Source organism: Adiantum capillus-veneris, chromosome 16 (assembly GCF_014529385.1).
Source record: "Adiantum capillus-veneris isolate H3 chromosome 16, ASM1452938v2, whole genome shotgun sequence".
Taxonomy (NCBI): Eukaryota; Viridiplantae; Streptophyta; class Polypodiopsida; order Polypodiales; family Pteridaceae; genus Adiantum; species Adiantum capillus-veneris.
The window spans coordinates 111,255,354-111,273,075 of NC_140946.1; the positions used below are offsets into that span (position 1 = coordinate 111,255,354).

General features: G+C 45.6%; 1 protein-coding gene and 1 pseudogene across 3 annotated transcripts in view; both read right to left on the reverse strand.

The window, feature by feature from the left end:
- LOC147439648 (Histone superfamily protein) overlaps positions 1-7,446 on the reverse strand; it is a 58,351-nt gene extending 50,905 nt beyond the window's left edge. For 2 of the 3 annotated variants that reach the window (XM_086485463.1, XM_086485464.1), the window contains exons 1-2: positions 7,103-7,446; positions 6,941-7,012 (exon numbers count right to left, since the gene is read on the reverse strand). In XM_086485463.1, the coding sequence (XP_086341589.1) occupies positions 6,941-7,012; positions 7,103-7,202 (172 nt within the window). In that variant the 5' untranslated portion in view covers positions 7,203-7,446. The remainder of the gene's footprint in view (positions 1-6,940; positions 7,013-7,102) is intronic. The other variant, XM_086485462.1, reaches the window with a different exon arrangement.
- A 1,479-nt stretch (positions 7,447-8,925) lies between these two features.
- LOC147439649 (photosystem II reaction center Psb28 protein-like) lies at positions 8,926-13,400 on the reverse strand (annotated as a pseudogene).
- Positions 13,401-17,722: the final 4,322 nt, after the last annotated feature.

Consider the following 17,722-nt stretch of genomic DNA (forward strand, 5'->3'; position numbering starts at 1 on the left):
TGTTGGAACCTTTTAGAGCGATGCCATAAATGACAGGGTCAAGTCCCACCGCAGTTTTGTCTCTCTTTGGAGGTGGTGGTTTTGGTAGCGTATCCCTTCTCGTAGGACAATTGTTGTACATGTGTCCTGTCTAGAAGCACTCAAAGCATCGTCCTTCTTGGAGTAGGGCGTCTCGTTGGTGTTAAGTCAAATGAGGTCTGGTTACTTGAGTTGAGTTCTCACCAAAATCCCAAGGAGTGGTTCGTTGGGGTCGAGGATTCTGAGCGTCGTCGGTTGTGCTTTTGTAACAAATTCCAATTTTCCTTTCATAAGTTTGTAACCAACCGCAACATGGTTCATGAGTTCTTGCATAGTAGATACTTGTTTAGAAAAGTAATGGTGATGGCAGTCCGATTGTATAGCACTCGCATTGCTTCTCCATGGGAATCAGCTTAAAGAAAGACACCGGAAGGTAAACATCAAGGAACCTTTGGTTGTAGTCTTCCATGGTTTTAGTGGCAAGCATTTTCAAGTTGCCCCATTCTGACAGAATTTGTACCTCGAATAAAAAGGTCATGTAGCTTCGTGCAAAAATATTCTTGATATGCCAAGTCCTTGGAGTATGCGGCTGAGTAGCAATTAAACTCCACCATTGCATAGCAATTAAACTCCACCATTGCATAGCATTACCTTTAAAAAATCCCCCCAAGTTCCAACTCGAGTGATCTTTGATTCTTTTGTGTAATTCCCCAAGGTATAGATGTTTTCAAATTGTTGTAAGAAATGCAAGGCTTTCTTCCTATCTTTCACTCCAAAAAAAGTGACAAATTTGACTGTAGTTCCCCCATCCTTGAAATCTTTTGGTTGATTTGGTGCAACCCTAGGATGTGGATAATAATAGGGGAGATCATACGGACTCCAACCATTGTATCCACGTGGAGGAGAGGGAGGTGGTGGCAACGACGATAGAGGAGGCGGTTACACTGAGTACACATCAGCAAGTGATTGAGCCATATTCCTAAAAACTCCCCCAATCGGAATCAAAGACTAGGTAAGTTGTCAATTTGAAGCCCGTGTGCAGTCTAGTGCCAGAGGAGGAACAATCAAAGGCAACACAAACGGCAACATGTAATTCAAGTACTATTGAGAGCTCTGCAGAACTCGAAGATTTTGCTGAGAATGCTTTGAGACTATGTGGTGAAGCTCGTCGCGAGAGAAATTGCAGATACTTTGAGGAGCCCAAAAACGCCATCTTGCTCTATCTGTTCTTGAGAGGACCAGTATACTTTCAGAAAAGCACAAGACTGAAGCTCTAATACCACTATAACGGAACGAGCACCACATGCCAACTGAAAAGAATAGATTGAGACAAATGTTTAGCACTTCAAACAAGTGAATAGAAAGACAAAGAGAATCCACACGAGAGACAGAGCGGCGGAGTTCCACTCCCACACTACAATGACCACAAACAACAATCACATCACTACTTGGTTGGTTATTGACGACACTATTTTTGGGCATTGACTGTCCATATTCCACATTATTGAGTAGAATGTGCTTCTTGAAGAGTTAGGCAATCCAAGTGCTCTCTTGTATACAAGGTTACATAGATGGCTCACAAGACGCTCTCTCTCTCTCTCTCTCTCTCTCTCTCTCTCTCTCTCTCTCTCTCTCTCTCTCTCTCTCTCTCTCTCTCTCTCTCTCTCTCTCTCTCTCTCTCTATGGGGCTCAAGGGGAGTGGCAGTCTTATTCAAGGAGGAGTTGTAGCCATTGATACATATAGCCTGCAGGGATGAGCAGGCTAGGTACATATGGGTAAGACTGAGGGCAAAGACAGGCAGATACCTCTACATTGCTATTTACTACTTTCCTTCGAGTATGTCACTATATGCACCACCTAGAGGACAATCCCCCTTTTCTATTTTGGATGATGACATATGGGAGTTCTCCAAGGGTGGTGACATTATCATCCTGAGGGACTTCAATGCTAGGACTGTCCATCACCAAACAGTATTTTATGATACTTCAGAGGAGATGCTGAGGGAGCTGTTGCAGAGATGGGCCTATCTAGAATATCACAAGATGTGGAGCATACCGAGTATGGATGGCACTTGATAGACATGGGGACTACACATGGATTGGCCATTTTGAATGGCCTACAGAGATTTCTTGTTGCGGGAGGTTTTACATGCATTCCATACAGACATGGAGCCAGCACAATGGATTATTTTCATGGCGTAGCCGAGCTTTATCTCTAGTATCCAGGACCTCACAGTTGGACCTAGACTTGTTGGTGTGGTAGTAGATCATGCCCTTGTGTCGATGACCATCTCTTTCCAGTTTAGTGTAGCACACATACCACATATAGCAGCCAGGGCGACCTCTGGAGGATCTTACTACTATATTGACACAAACATTGCATGATGCAACAGCAGAGACATACCCACACACCCAGCCTGAGCAGAGACGGCGTTCTAGGAGCATGCCCCAAAAGTTAAAACGGCTCGTATGATGATGTTAGGTGCAGCGGAATGAATGTTTGAACTTTGCTCAAGATGAGTGCTCCGAACTGTGCTCAAGGTTCCTTTTCGTTCTTATGTAAGGTAGAGCCTTCCGTTCTTAATGAGAGAGTGCAATGGACACAAACAAAGTGAATGGACACTGTGTGTGAAAGTGTATGAGACTGAGAGATAGAGAGAGAAGAGAATACGACACCAGAGACGTTGTAAAACCCTCCTATGAAGGCCCCACTCTCGTTGGCGCCAACGAGAGTGGTCTACGATTGATTGCACAAACTGGTACAAAGTGTATGCATGAAACTGATGCAGGTCTAGGCTAGATCGATGACGACGACGGGGATGGCGAGACCGATCTAAGGGCTGAAATCTGCTACTCTTTATCTGCTGTCCAAAAACGCTGATAGGCTGAATTCTGCTGCGGCTGAAAACGCAAGAGAAAACGCTGCCTTTGCTGGTCTTTATGGCTGAAAACCTGCGGGTACTTGGGGCTAAAATCTGATGGTTCTTAGGGCTAAAAACTGATGATCTTTAGGGCTGAAAACTGTTGATCTTTAGGGCTGAAAATCGCCATGCAATGGAAGGGCGATATGGGCTCCAAAAACGCTAGGGCTGCAAATCTGGAAAACGCTAGAGGCTGGGATCTGCTGGCGATGAAGCTAGGATGATAACGCTATGCCTGAGGATCTCTGGCGATGTTTGCTTGGAGGGAAAAACGCCAAAGTTGAGGTTATGCCGGCGATGGATGCTTGGAGAAAAACGCTAGCATGGGGAGTCTTCTGCTTGGACGGAAATCGCCACCAAGGGGGTTCTTGCTGAGAAGTTGCCTGTTGAGCTTGGGCTCCTGCTGCCTCTTCTACCAATTAGTGCTAGTCTAGGTTTGCTTATATACAAACTTACTCAATTTGCCCTACCTACTTTCCAACAAAAATCACTTAAAAATAATAAGTGATCAATGTCAAAAATAGGGAAAATAGGCTAAATGCACTGGAAAATTCCTTGAAGGATTCTGATGGGAATGCTTATGATCATGTTGTGTGCAACTTGAGGATATGCATCTACACTAAGTGCCTTGGCATGCACGGTCTGCAAACAGACTCACAAAAGTGCCAGAACACTTGCTAATATAGACTGACTGGACTGACGGAACCCTTGTCGTGCTGTAGCTTGTCCACGGACACATAGGGTTGGATGTGTCACGTGACAGATGAGGAGTGCCGCGAGACGAGAGTCGGGCTTCAGAGGGAGGTGCTTTTGGGGGACATCACTCATAAACAGTCACAGGTTGCCTAGTTCGGAGGAAGAAGAAGGTATTTTTGGCTCGACTAGAACAGGATCTATATCAACTATTCTTGAGTCGGGACTCAAGTGAGGCATGGCGACTCTTTCATGAGCACTCCTCCCCTCCTGCCATTACTTCTACGGTGGCCTGGGGCAAGTATGCGTCATCTCTGTACACAGTTCTTGGACAACCGCCTCTTCCTAACCCCCCCGAGCCATGCCCACACACGTGCTTTTTTCACCGCTGAGATGGTGAAGAAGGCCATTGAAAGGATGAGGGGATGAGGACTGGAAGAGCATACGATCATGATGGCTTAGTGGCTGAGCATTTTGTACATGTCAGGGATCTGCTCGCAGAGCTTCTAGCAGTGATGTTCAACCATGCCATGTGTGAGGGTTTGCCTGATACTTGGATTTTATGATTTATCTACTATTGTACCTATCTTCAAGTCAGAAGAGCCTATGGAGCTTGGGAATTATCGCACGATCATGATTGGACACACATTGGCACGGTTGTACGCATCCATTCTTGAGCAGCAGCTGAGTAAATGGGCAGAGAGGGAGGGTATACGGGCACTCGGGCAAGCAAGGTTCAAGAGAGGTTTTCCTTCTCTTGATCACATTCTGACACTTAGAACCATTATTGAAGAGGGCAGATGACATGGGAGACGGATCTATTGTAGCTTTGTGGACTTCCGCAAAGCATTTGGCACAGTGCCAAGAGCTAGATTGATGTGCAGAGACTATAGGAGATGGGAGTACCCATAGAGCTGACTTGGGGGATAATGGCATTATACAGGTCAGTAGTGGGGCATGTACGCACTCCAGAGGGCCAGAGGGGTTATCTACATTAGTTCACTCCACTATCGGGGTGAAGCAGGGCTGCCCGCACTCTCCTACTCTATTTGGAATGTATGTGGTTGAGGTTTTTGACTATATTGAGAGAGGGTGATAGAGGTGCACAGTTGGCAGGGACAAGGATTCCACTATTGTTATATGCTGGTGATATTGTGTTGATCTCCGACTAGTCTCTATGATCTCGCGGCTTATTAGAGCCAAGGCTTCAATACCACATGACATTATTCGATCAAAGCTAGCTGCCCGCCCACTAGTGGTTGAGGCGCTTACCAAATCAGTCTCCTTTTTACACCGCTTGTGGGACCTCCCTAGAGACAGATATGCTTGCCTAGCACTTGAGTCCTCTCAACAATTAGCTTTGCAGGGAGACAGCATGCTGGTATGGGGAGATGACCATAGTCACAAGGGACGCCCTTTTTCGGGATTCCCGTCCCCACTTTTCCGTCCCGCCCTCTTTTTTACAATAAAAATCTATTTGAGCCCCGTTTCCTGTCCCGGAATGCGTCCCTTGTGACTATGGAGATGACATCATAGTTTCAGGTACATGGGTTCAACATGGACAGATTGCCCCCCTTCCAGTACTCATTGGATGTACTCATTGGATGCACCGCCTTACACAGCCCGAGATAACCAGGCTCATCCGCCAAGACCTAATTCAGCTAGATACTATGAGGACTTGGATACAGCCAACTCAGGAGTTGGGCACGAAGATGGCTTTCTATAGAGAGCATCTTCTCTAGCTTACTGAGGATGGTTTTGTGACTAGGCCCAGATACATGGACACCCACTTATTTCATGGGATACGATGTGCTATTGTCCGCCCATCTTCACACTAGCTTCGGATCGTGAGACTGGTAGATACAGCGGAGTACCAGCAGAGGCAAGGACATGTTCCCTATGTCACATGGAGCCTGAGAAGAGTTGCACTACACATGCCACTGCCCAGTTTACCATGAGATACGAGGCCGCTTTCACGTGCCATTTCATTTTTCTATATGATTAAGTGATATGTTGTTCTTATTTATTCTAGAAAGAAGATAATTTTGCACCTCATGAGTCCCACTAAGTCTAAGGATCCACAATATCTTCATTTTGGTAACTACAAGCTTTTTAGAAGTTACATGAAAAAGGAAACCTATTGGGCTCACTTGCATGGAGAGGCTACACTTATGATTGAAAGGCTACAAGTAGAAGGTCGACAACTTCCAAATTCTTTTGACATGAAGAATCATATTTTGAGGGTAGACATTTGACCATTGTTTTTAATAGAATATAGACATGTTTTAATTTACACAAGATCAACTTGAGTGTGTTTTTACTGCGCAAAGACAGAGAGAGCCTGATGAGAGGAGAGGCTAGCCAATCTCAGAGACGGATCACAGACTTCTTTAGAGTGGACACTAGGCAACCATAGGGGCAACGAACACAGCAAAGTTCACATTCTCCTCACACCAGAGGCACGCTTATTTATCGAGTGGCCGAGCTAGGGAGATCTAGACACCCACGACTACGGAGGACTACACAGAATCGATGGAGGCTACATCAGAGGATTCGGATCACTTTGGCCCGACATGCACAACAAACGGTCAGACTCTTTACCATGGAGGAGATTGATGAGATCCGCCAATGAACGATGATGGATCTCCTATGATTTAGCTCTGTTGAGGATTATACATCCTGCTCATCTTGTATCAACCTTTGTATCAGCTCTCACCCATTATATCCCCCCCTACTCATATCCTACACAATTCCAGCTAGCTGCTTAGTTCACATCTAGCAGTTAAGATTTTAGTTTTTCACTTTACTTCACTTTATTTTTGTACCCACACATTGTATTAGATCGACCAAGATTGTATCAGATTGGTCTCATAGGTCATTTTGGCCCTCTGAAGACGTTTAATATAACATTTCATTTCATTTTCTCTCTCTCTCATTTTCTTTTACCTTCCCACCTCTCTGATACACCCATGCCCTCATGTCCACATCCCTTTCGCTATGCTTCAACATTACCACCGTCCCCAAATGCTATTTTGTATCCACATCCACAATAATTTTATGATACACTTACTTTTCTTGTACCTATGAAATCTGGATGACAAAGATGCTTGTCTTACAGCACCATCCCTTTCATATTTTGAAATCACCATACACATCCATAGCCATTTTGTGTCAGATACTTATTGTCTTCCATGACAGCGAGATGACAAAGACACTACTTCACAACTTTGTCTAGAGGGCAGTTCCCTTTGGCCCTAAGAGATGTTAAAAAAATTAACCTCTCTCAACCAAACGAACATCAAACAAACCTGCGTACTTGAAAGTCAAGTCTGCCACAGCTGTCATAACAGGTGCTGAAATGATAAGATTACTCTTTTCCGCTGTACAAGCACAGGAGTTAGAATTTGTAAAACAGCTTGTGTGTGTGTGTGTGTGTGTGTGTGTGTGTGTGTGTGTGTGTGTGTGTGCACCTTCAGCTTCTGCGATGCGTATGACCGAGAGAGTGAGGCGATCTTTAAGGCGGTTCGCTCTCATCTGCCAGAGCTCATCATCTTCAGCCCCCTCCTCCATTCGCTACGGAGATTGTTCAAAATGTTCTGGCGGGAGTCCGACGGGACAGAACTTAAAAGGAGAGCGACCGAGCGAGCTCAACTGTTCAAAATGCGGAGTCGGACAGAAGGCGCATCAGCAGCATATAATAACACGTGGAGACCCCGTGGCACGTGACCTTAAAATGGAACTGACGGCAGGACATCGGACGGCGACAGGAATTTTGGCAGCGTATGATGGCCACTGCTCTCAAACCTAGACGGGTGATGTGGCAGCCTCGTGCTCTAACCGAGTGCACGTATGCATTTCACTGAAGAGAAAGTGTCTTCACGTATACTTATGCTTGTCCGAGTTTAAGGTGAGGATGTCCGAGTTTATTTTAAAAAAAATCGAACGGCATCGCGAGCCTTTGCTTTTGTGCGTGGAGTTCTCCTACATGGATCCCATCATGGGGTCTTCATTCAAGACCCCATGTTCCTTAGTCATGAGGCCGGGAGACGGCCTGAGCACTAAGTAACACCTATGTTTAAGAGGCGGAGGCAATGGTATCAACAACGGAGAAGTTCACGCACGAAAGTCGGGAAGATTGCAGTTGCAAATATCAAATCAAAAACTAAACCTGGACAGCTTGGACAATGCATGTTTACTTACAATGTAACGTTGTAAAAACGTTAGTACATACACAATGCATGTGTGGGTGAGGTGGTTAGCCCATGTGACCCTAAACTCGGACTGCGAGGTCTCGGGTTCAAATCTCCTCGACGTGCCTCGTTTTTTCCGCTGGCGAGGTTTAATGCGCCTTGCTTTTTCGACGACGCACCTCGCTTTTCCCACTGCCAGATTTAGCGCGCCTCGAGATTCCACACCCAGCCTGACTGTCGATCCCATCAACACCCCCCCCCCCCCCCCCCCCCCCCTCTCTCTGCATTTAATATAGGTGTCACTTAGTGCCAAGGGGAGTCGGGATCCTAAATGAAACCCTAGCGTTGGGATCAACAAACTGGGGCACAATGCTTTTGGTCCGTTGGATGGGTTCGAGTTTACTTTTTTTGTCTAAGTTTGCTCACCCTCCCCACGAAAGCACACGACGCACGCACTGTTGATCATCTCAAGTGATGGGATCAACGGCTAAACTTGCGTGCACAAATCTCGAGAGCATTTGAGACTGCAACAAAAGCTATGTCTCGTGGGCTGCATTGGGAGTTATGAGCCTCAAATCCATGACCTGTGCTACCATGTGTGCGTGTAGCGTTCATTAAAATGAGCATGAGTAAAAACATTCAAAAATTGTTTTCGCGAGTTTGCCCGGGTTTAATAAACTTGCCAAGTTTACAAATATGTCTCTCCAATGAACGAGATTCACGCCCTTTGGAGTGCAACGGTGGTCTCATCCTAGGAGTAGGGGTTTGGAGCGACCTTTTTTTGGTTATTGCTTTAATTACCATTTTTACCAAGAAAGTCTCCCTCCAAACGAGCTTTGGAGCGAGCTTTTTTTGGTTATTGCTTTAATTACCATTTTTAGCAATAAAAGGTCGCTCCATACTCTTCTCTATATCTCCCTTCTCTCTCCATCTCAATCTACCTCTTCCTCTCTTCTCTACCTCTATCCAGTCTCCCTCTATACATCTCTCTCTCTCTCTCTTTATATATATATATATATATATATATATATATAGTCCTCTTAAAATTGAGCTATGAAGGCACAAGGTGCAAAAAGGATGTCAAAAAACACAAGCTCTGCTTGTCACTTCTTCACAAATCCAAGACCGTTGGCTTTGGGATATCTCTCCATGAAGTGCATGAATCTCTCCAAGTCCTTCAATGTTCTCATTATGTGCCAAGCCTCGACCTAAGTGACACAGGTGAGATCGATGGGATCTACGGTCAACGATTGATTCGCATGGATCACTCTTCCCAACTCATCGTGAAAAACTTGAATCCATGCTTGTCTCCTCCAAGGCACACACCCATGTCACTTAAAGACAAGATGTATAGAGCCTCAATCGTTGGAGTTTTTGGCATGCCCAAAGGGCAAAGGCTATAGAGATGCAATGTCTTTTTGATGACTATAATATTTTTCATTTATTTTGTTCATTTTGTGGATTTATATCAAGAACCACTATGTGATATGATTAAATGCACAATTTTTTGATAGATGAGTAAGGTAGTGGGCACTCATTACTGAGTATGGTGGGATAGATACTATATATTTATTACTATCTTATAAATGCTTGCAACTATAAATCTAGAGAGAGAATGAGTGTCCCGGAAAAGTGTGTCTCAACTGTGTCTCAACTTAGCCTTGAGCCTGTTGCACAACCAAAAGTAGCCAATTGATTTTATTGTTTCCAATTTCAGGTGGTAGTGGGCACTTATTATTCATAAAATGGTTCATTAGTGAGAGGTTGAAAAGGTAAGGGTTATTAGTTGGCTCCCGAAATTAAAAAGCTTGAAGGAAAAAGATGGACGAGGCCTTACTCCTTTCCTCTCTGGCACACACGTGCCTTTTGTACATGAAGCTCAGCTCCACTATCTAAAGCACTACTATCTAAAGCCACTGGTGGCTTCATCAAGCAGCAGTATCTTGGGTCCCTCACCATAGTCTAGCCCTGGCTATGGCAATCCTCTCTCTCGGCAGAGCTCTAATGCGTTCGCCAACAATTCAGTCCCTCTCTCATGCGCTCCCCTCTCGAATATATGACTCTCGATAGAGCTCCCCTCAAGTTAAGGTGGCGTGCGATGGCAGGAGGGAAGAAGAATGAAACCATTCCTAACACGAGCGAGCAGGGCATGGCGATGACAACGTCTGTAGAGAAATTGAGGGGAATCTGCCAGAACCTCTTGCGTCAGCAACCCTTACGCCCTTCTCTTTCTCAATCATATGCCTGACAAGGCTCTCATGTCGCTTTTCTCTTACCCATGCGCCCATTCACCTAATTAGAAGGTTCAGATTGCTAGTCAGGGCTGTTGTTGGCAAGAGATCGAGGGATTTCTCCACCTACAAAACTGCGGCTGAAAGCAGACGTTGCTGGAGGACATCGCGCCTTGCAGCTGAGTGGCAGCCAGGTCATGGTTGCACCCTCCAGGTTCACGGGCGACCCCCCCAAGCCGTCCTGCTCTCGCCCGAGCAAGGAGACGAGTTGCCTATTGGCTGAACTGCTGTTGAGGAGAGTCTCTAGTTGGCTGCCGCCTTGTCTGACCTTTGTGCTCGGACATGCGTTCTGGTTATGAAAAGGTCTGCGTCCATAGAGCTCCAGGTCATGCATGGCCGCTGTCCATGTGTGACAAGGGCCTCAGTTTCATGAAGCGGGGGACGTATGCAAAGCATGAGTAGGAGGAGTATTAGCAGCAAATGAAGTTATGCATGCAAGAGCACTAGGCAATGTGGCGGTGGTAGTAGCGCGAGCATGCCTTATGAGCCATGACGATTCACGCAACGGCTGAGCTTGCAAATTCTAGCTACGCCAATGGATTATGGGGCGGCTGCCTTCGACTTCCAGGTTATATTTTCTTGAGTCTCGCAGTCTCCATTTCTAGAAAGGGGGACTTGGGCCTCGGCTAGAGCTGCCTGCTAATTCTATCGCCCTGCGGAATGGGCTTGTTACACTCGGGGGATGATTTCCTTTCTTTTCCTTGCTTAAAAGTCCCCTCTCCCCTTTAAACTCTCTTTTGCGGTTTCTTCCTGCAGGGTGCAGCGGCAATAAGCTCTCTCTCTCTCTCTCTCTCTCTCTCTCTCTCTCTCTCTCTCTCTCTCTCTCTCTCTCTCTCTCTCTCTCTCTCTCTCTCTCTCTCTCTCTCTCTCTCTCTCTCTCTCTCTCTCTCTCTCTCTCTCTCACACACACACACACACACACACACACACTCATAGAAGACACCTCAGAATCTTCGCATTCTCATGCGCTCTTCGCCCAGGCGTCTCCCTCCCCTAAAAGCTAAACAGATCTCTCTCTGTCTCTTCCCCCTCAAAATATCACACCACCGTTTTTGTACAATGTATGGGAAATTCCATGGTTATATGGTCTAATCTGATTCATTATCTAGGTGGTTGGAGAGTCAGGGCTTTTTACTCCATAGGACATTACTCTACTCCAAAATACAGGAGTCAAGCAGTATGTGAAAAGCTTTGTATATGCCTTTTATGATAGAGTATTTGCTTTGTATAATTGCAAATTTTTTGCATAATCTAGGTGTTGGTAGGTGAGTCGCGGGTAAAACAAGATGATCCAACAGCCGGAATTGCAGTTCTTTTGGGAAAGGACAATTCCCTTGTCAAGGCAAGGAGAATTGTAGGTGGTTGTTTGATGTGGGGGTTTTTTTATGCTGTATACATGGTACACGTGGAACTTGAGAATTGCAGGTGGCTGTTTGATGTGGGGGGTTTTTTATGCTCTACTAGTGTGGCCGGCGGCTTCGCCGCCTCTCTCTCTCTCTCTCTCTCTCTCTCTCTCTCTCTCTCTCTCTCTCTCTCTCTCTCTCTCTCTCTCTCTCTCTCTCTCTCTCTCTCTCTCTCTCTCTCTCCTGCGTCACTGTGTTTCCCGGACCTGCAGGCGACACTACCGGATTGATCTCATGTTGACGCGTGTCAGGGGGGAATTGGAATCCCCTCCCCCTTTATCTATTAGTATAGATACATGGTACACTTGGAACTTCGAGACTCACAAGGTTGTATTATCATGATACCAAAAAGGGTCATTTCCAACATGGTGCAAATGTACTGCTCCTGTGGGGCAGCTTTCTGTTGTTCCTATAGCACCATTTTGATAGACCAAGTGAGCGCTTTAAGGGGATGACCAGACGTTTGCCCTCGCCCCCATTAATGTTCTCTCCTCAAATCCAACATTCTTTGGGAGCCATGGCAGCTCGGGCCATCCTCAACAACAGACTTTTGAGTCGTGTCTCTTTGCCAAGTTTTGCCAATTAGTTTGCATTTATATCTAAGCGCGCTAAGCGCAACGATAATTGTGATCTCAAATGATCCTAGCTTCACACAATGCTTGCATATATTTAGCATGTACCTAATTGGGTGCATCAAATGTATGATCTGCCAAAGAAGGGTAAAAGCTAGCGAAGGTTTATTGGAAAAAACACCAATCCAAATTCTAGTTTTATCTTCTTGCATTTATAGAAAATCAGTTTCCTTTTGGAAAGCTGTGATATTTTTTAGTTTGGAGAAGCTATGATATTTTTAAGTTTGGAGAAATTTAATCTCGCAATCAGGGTATTTTGGAAATTTTGGAAAATAATGACATTTTGGAAAGTTGACAATATTGGATGCATTGTAGGAATTTTTGAAATTTGAGAGGTATTTTGGAAATTCCACAAATTAGAGGGGTAAGAATAATTGTTGATGGGGTTAAAAAGCCATCATCGTGTTGGTTTGGTGAGACTCGTAAAATGGCAATTAAAGGAGGAGACCGTGATGCAAAGATACATTAATGATTTTATACATTAATCCCCTGTATAAGGGGATAGAATTCTTGACTGCCTACAACTGACATGCATTCTTGTAAAAGCTTTTCAATTTTATAGTCAAAAGTTGTCTTTCAGTTGAAAAATATTTAATTTTGCAGCTAAAGTCTGAGAATTGTCATTGTGAATTCGACAAAGAAATGAAAATAGCAATGAAGGTTGAGCTCTAGCTAGCATACCTCCAAACGGCAGGCCTTGTGATTTATCACTTGTTTCATTAACAAACTTGGCATTGTGTCACTTATAGATTAGGTGTATCGAGCCTTGGTTTTCCATTAACAAACTTGGCACTAACATTGAATGTTGAAAGTAAACCCTCTTCGTCTTGCATGAAAAGTCATGTGATGTCCCTCAACTCTCAAGCAACAAAAAAAACGAACGGTTGCTCAAACCTGAAAGTTGCAACTCCACTGGTCCCATCTTTAGAAACATTAAGAACAATTTACTCGTTCGACGCCTTTCATAAATTGAATGACGGGTTTTGGCATGGAAACTACTGCGTAGGCACTACCCAATCCAATGGCTGAAGACAAATGCAAGATGAGAGTCTCAAGCTTTGTTTGGTGTCCCGCAAATGAAGACTTTGAAGTTCTACATCAATAGGCACTAGAGCAGAGTGCTAGGTCTGTGGCCTGTGCCAAGTGACTTAAGATGGCAACCTCCAACTGTGCTGCAGTAGACTCTGCTATAAATGAGTCGTGGGGTGGAAGCGGTGCACAGGAATGGAGGAGATTTCATAAGAGATTCCATGCTCCCCCGTTCATCTCTCTCTTGGGTGATGATAAATTTTGAGCGTTGCTGCCTATGTGGCAACAATGCTTGCCATTAAAAATTTGAAGATTAATAAAACCAACCACACTCGCTAGTGCCATGTAGGTACTAGCGCTCAAAATTTGACTACATCTCTCTCTCTCTCTCTCTCTCTCTCTCTCTCTCTCTCTCTCTCTCTCTCTCTCTCTCTCTCCAAGTCAAGACACAAACACCCTACATGCTCTTACTTCTTGAGTCCGGATTGCTTCCCATTGAGGTCTTGGGCATGCAAAGGGTTGTGGAGTACATGCATAAGACACAACGTATCCCTTTGCATCGACTTCCTAGAATCGCATATGAAGCAAGTCAAATGGTTCAAAAGACATGCAAGAGCAAAATACTAAGTTCGGGGTGGATGCTTGATATCAAGAAATGGTTTGGAAGATGGGATGCATGTCACTTGGTCAAGGATGCGTCGATCGACTCCCAAGTTAATGAGGCCTTCTTACAACGCCAATGTATCACGGCTTGGGAGAAATCCAGAGGTTCTCGCTTCAGCCATTACACCACACACGTTGCCCCAAACTACAAATCTCTCTTCTTCTCGGAACGAGGTAACCGAACCCATTCCTACATCCTTGATCCCATCCCGTTGAGTGCGATCCGCACCATTGCCTCCATTCGTCTTAGCTCCCATTCTCTACGCTGCGAGACAGGACGTTGGGGCACTGGCGAGGAGTGTCATCGACTTTGCACCTTATGCCCTCGTCAAGTGCGAGAGAGTGAGTACCACATACTACTTGAGTGCTCAGCTTTTGACCACATTAGGTCCTCTTTTCCCTATATATTCAGCCATGATCTCTCCCTACATACCTTCCTCTCCCAACCACGATGTGGTCTCTCTATTGCGACGCTCATTTCAGCCATTTTTGAGCATCGAGAGTCGCTTATGAACTCCACTCACACCACGTGACATGTTCATTTGGTCCCATAGTTCATATTTGACCTCCCAGGACGATAATAGAACTATCTATCTATCTATCTATCTCTCTCTCTCTCTAGAGAGAGAGAGAAAGACAAATCTTGTTCTCGCCACTTGCCCTCAATTTGATGTGGAGAGTTGTTATCCTCAAGACGTCCGTGCCTGGTGCATAGTCATAATTGAGAGCACTTGCTGCTTGTTCTAGCATGAGGATCGGATGAATTCAGAATGTCACCCCTATCCCCACAAATAGCACACAAAGGAAAGGTGGTTGGAGAGATTGTAGGTTGTAAGGCTAGCCACAAGACTATTTGGATTTACATCTAGTTTATCTTTGTTTATTCCAATTTTTTCCTTCAACGAAGCGAGGAAGGATGTGGATGTTCTAGTTGTGAGTGCGCGTGCAGGCGGATGCCTGTGCGCGTTGTGCGGTGCGTGCGTGGAAGGGGAGAAGCATGAGAGTGTGGGTGTAGTAACCTCAGGAAGTATTATGAGTGAGGAGCTCCTTATTCTTTGTATATGAAAGAATATGGGTGTGTACACACAATGGGCGGGTGATCAGACACCGAACGTCCGGCCCCGGGCAAAGGTGCAGCGCCTTCACCCCAACAAACTCCCACTTAAAGGCGATGCACCAAGAAGTGAGTGCTACTAGCTAAACTACTAGTATGTACAAGAAACTTGGTGAGAGACTCTCTTAACCTATGCCCACTAGCTCACTCTATCGATCTATACGCAGCCGTATCGGCTCTAGTGGTAGGCGAGCGTGCATATCCATGCTAGAGCTTGCATGTAAATCCCTCAGACAACTCTGTATGGTCTGCAAAGCTCCATGAAGCATCATGCTAGTGTTAGTCAACGTACGACTGACTATCCTTGCTGCAAATGCTCCCACTGCAGCTGCTAGATCGGGCCTCGATACAAGTAGGTCGTACATGAGATGCCCGAACGCTGACAAAATCTGCGCAAACATGGTTGTCCTAGCCTCTCCTATGCTATGTGCATGTACTGCATCATCAGGACTACTCATCGCGTATGGATGTGTTACTGTCGACAATGGGATGGCTACGTCCCTCTCACCCATAGGTATGTCCTAGCATCAACTCATCAGCCTCTAGCATGAGCATATCAAAAAACTCCATGGTTGTTTTCTTTGCATGTGTCTCTAGGGAGCAAACCTGCTCTACCTCTACCTGCACATACTTTGACAACACGTGTTGTGTCTCACTAGAGCACTACCGCTCTATCTCTGTCTCTACACATTCCATTAGCACGTCCTACACAGCTAAATGCTCTGTCTCATGAGCATGGTGGAGCTCACTTGCGAAGGAGACACGTCTCGTCTCTCACTCAACGCATGCCAGTAACAAAACTGAGACTATGCAGATACATGCATAGGGTAAACCAAGCCACTACGGGCTCCTCTGGCAATCACTAGTGATCCGCAATGCATCTTGAAAGACTGCTCTCTAAGCAGTGTCTTACAACCAAAATGTGTTAACCGTCTCACTGAGATCAAACTCTGTCTCAACTGAGGAACATAGCACACATGCCGTAGCGTGCATGATGCACCATTGGGCAATGACAAACAAACGTCTCATGTACCCTCTATGCCAAACATCGAGAACCATCAGCCAAGTGCACACAACCAAAGCTCCCACTAGAGAAGGTGCTTTTCCTTGCTCCTTGGTTGCACAGCTGGCGCATTTTTTTTTTTCAATTACGAGCTGCTACTCAATTGAAAGCCCTCGATCATGCTCTGTCGAGACCTGCTATACTGCTAAGTGTGTGTGTGTGTGTGTGTGTGTGTGTGTGTGTGTGTATGTGTGTGTGGGCACACACACAACCTCCCATCCTTGATGGTCTTGCTCTGCTTGCTCGTAAGCTGTTGCCTGAATGCTTCCTTAATTCGACTCTGCAAGCCTTTGGTTTTGTTGCACTTGGTGCTACTCGACCTCAATGCCTTGATTCTATCCTGCTCTATAGTAGCCCGTGAGCTCTGCTCGTGGCTTGATTTGGCTTGCAAATCTGCTTGATTGCCTTGGTTTAGTGCTCAAAGCCTTCAAAGGCCTTTGAATGCCTCAGCAGATCCCAACTCTTCTCTGTTCCTGCCTGTTGAGCTTCCAAGATCTCTTGATTCACTCTTCTTTGCTCTTTTGATTCTCCTCAAGCTTGCTTTTTGACTCGATGCTCTCTCGAGCTCTTGCTACACGAGACCTGAATTCTCCCAAGTTATGCTCTTTGTTGCAGATCTCCTCCCTATTGAGATTCTCTAAGAATCCTCAAGATTCCCAAAAGCTTAAGAGGGGTTGTGTGCGTCGGGGTGCCAAGGTTCAAGATCTCACCCGATTTCCTCGCATCAAGCCCTGATTCGTGCCAGATCTACCACCGTCGATGTCAGGACAAGGATCCTAAGGAGCAAGGCTCCACCTAGGGGGTCACGGACCTGAGCCAAGGGCTCGGACTGGACCAGGGTGGACGAGGGATCCGTATTATGGATAGGGCTAGGAGTCAACCTATATATAGGGTGGTAGGGTGGTGGATCCGGCATCTCAGTCTCCTAGGTCCTATATTGGTATCAGAGCCAGGGAGAAGAGCTATGGAGGAGGGGGGAGGATGAACTTGCATGGTGGTTGCATGAGCTCTTTCTCTTGGAATCTCTCTCTCTCTCTCTCTCTCTCTCTCTCTCTCTCTCTCTCTCTCTCTCTCTCTCTCTCTCTCTCTCTCTCTCTCTCTCTCTCTCTCTCTCTCGTCAAGAAAAAAGCCATGGAGAGGGTTTCGAGTGCATGGATATGGGAGTAGCTGCTTGGCTGTGGACAGGATTGCCGACTGGCTAATGCCGTAGGAAACCTCACTTGTTAGGTACAAGAGGTAGATGGGGGGTCCGTGGGATGGTGCCCTACCGTGGGGCATTACATTAACCCAAGGGGGTCGCAAACATAGGCCAAAGGGTCGGCTGCTCGTTGAGTAGTTTTTTTGCAAATTTTACCCAAGGGGTTTGACAATGTCGATTTTAACCGAGGGATTTGGATTGCAATGGCAATACCCAAGGTTACATGTGCAATATTACTTGCATTTTACTAATTATTAAATTAGTGCTCCCAAGATTTTGCCGACGGGAAATTTGGGCAGGTGCCTTTCACTACACATAAGTGAACACTATGTTTAACCTTCAGGTACGCATTTGATTTAGTTTTGTTTCTTTTTGTTTTCTTTTCTATGTAAGATGCATAAACTATGTTGTCATCCATTTTTGCTCTCAAGAGAAATGACAAGGTCATGTAAGAGCCAAGCAATTTGGGTTGTAGTGTCTGCATTACGCGGTTATGAACCCACTTGT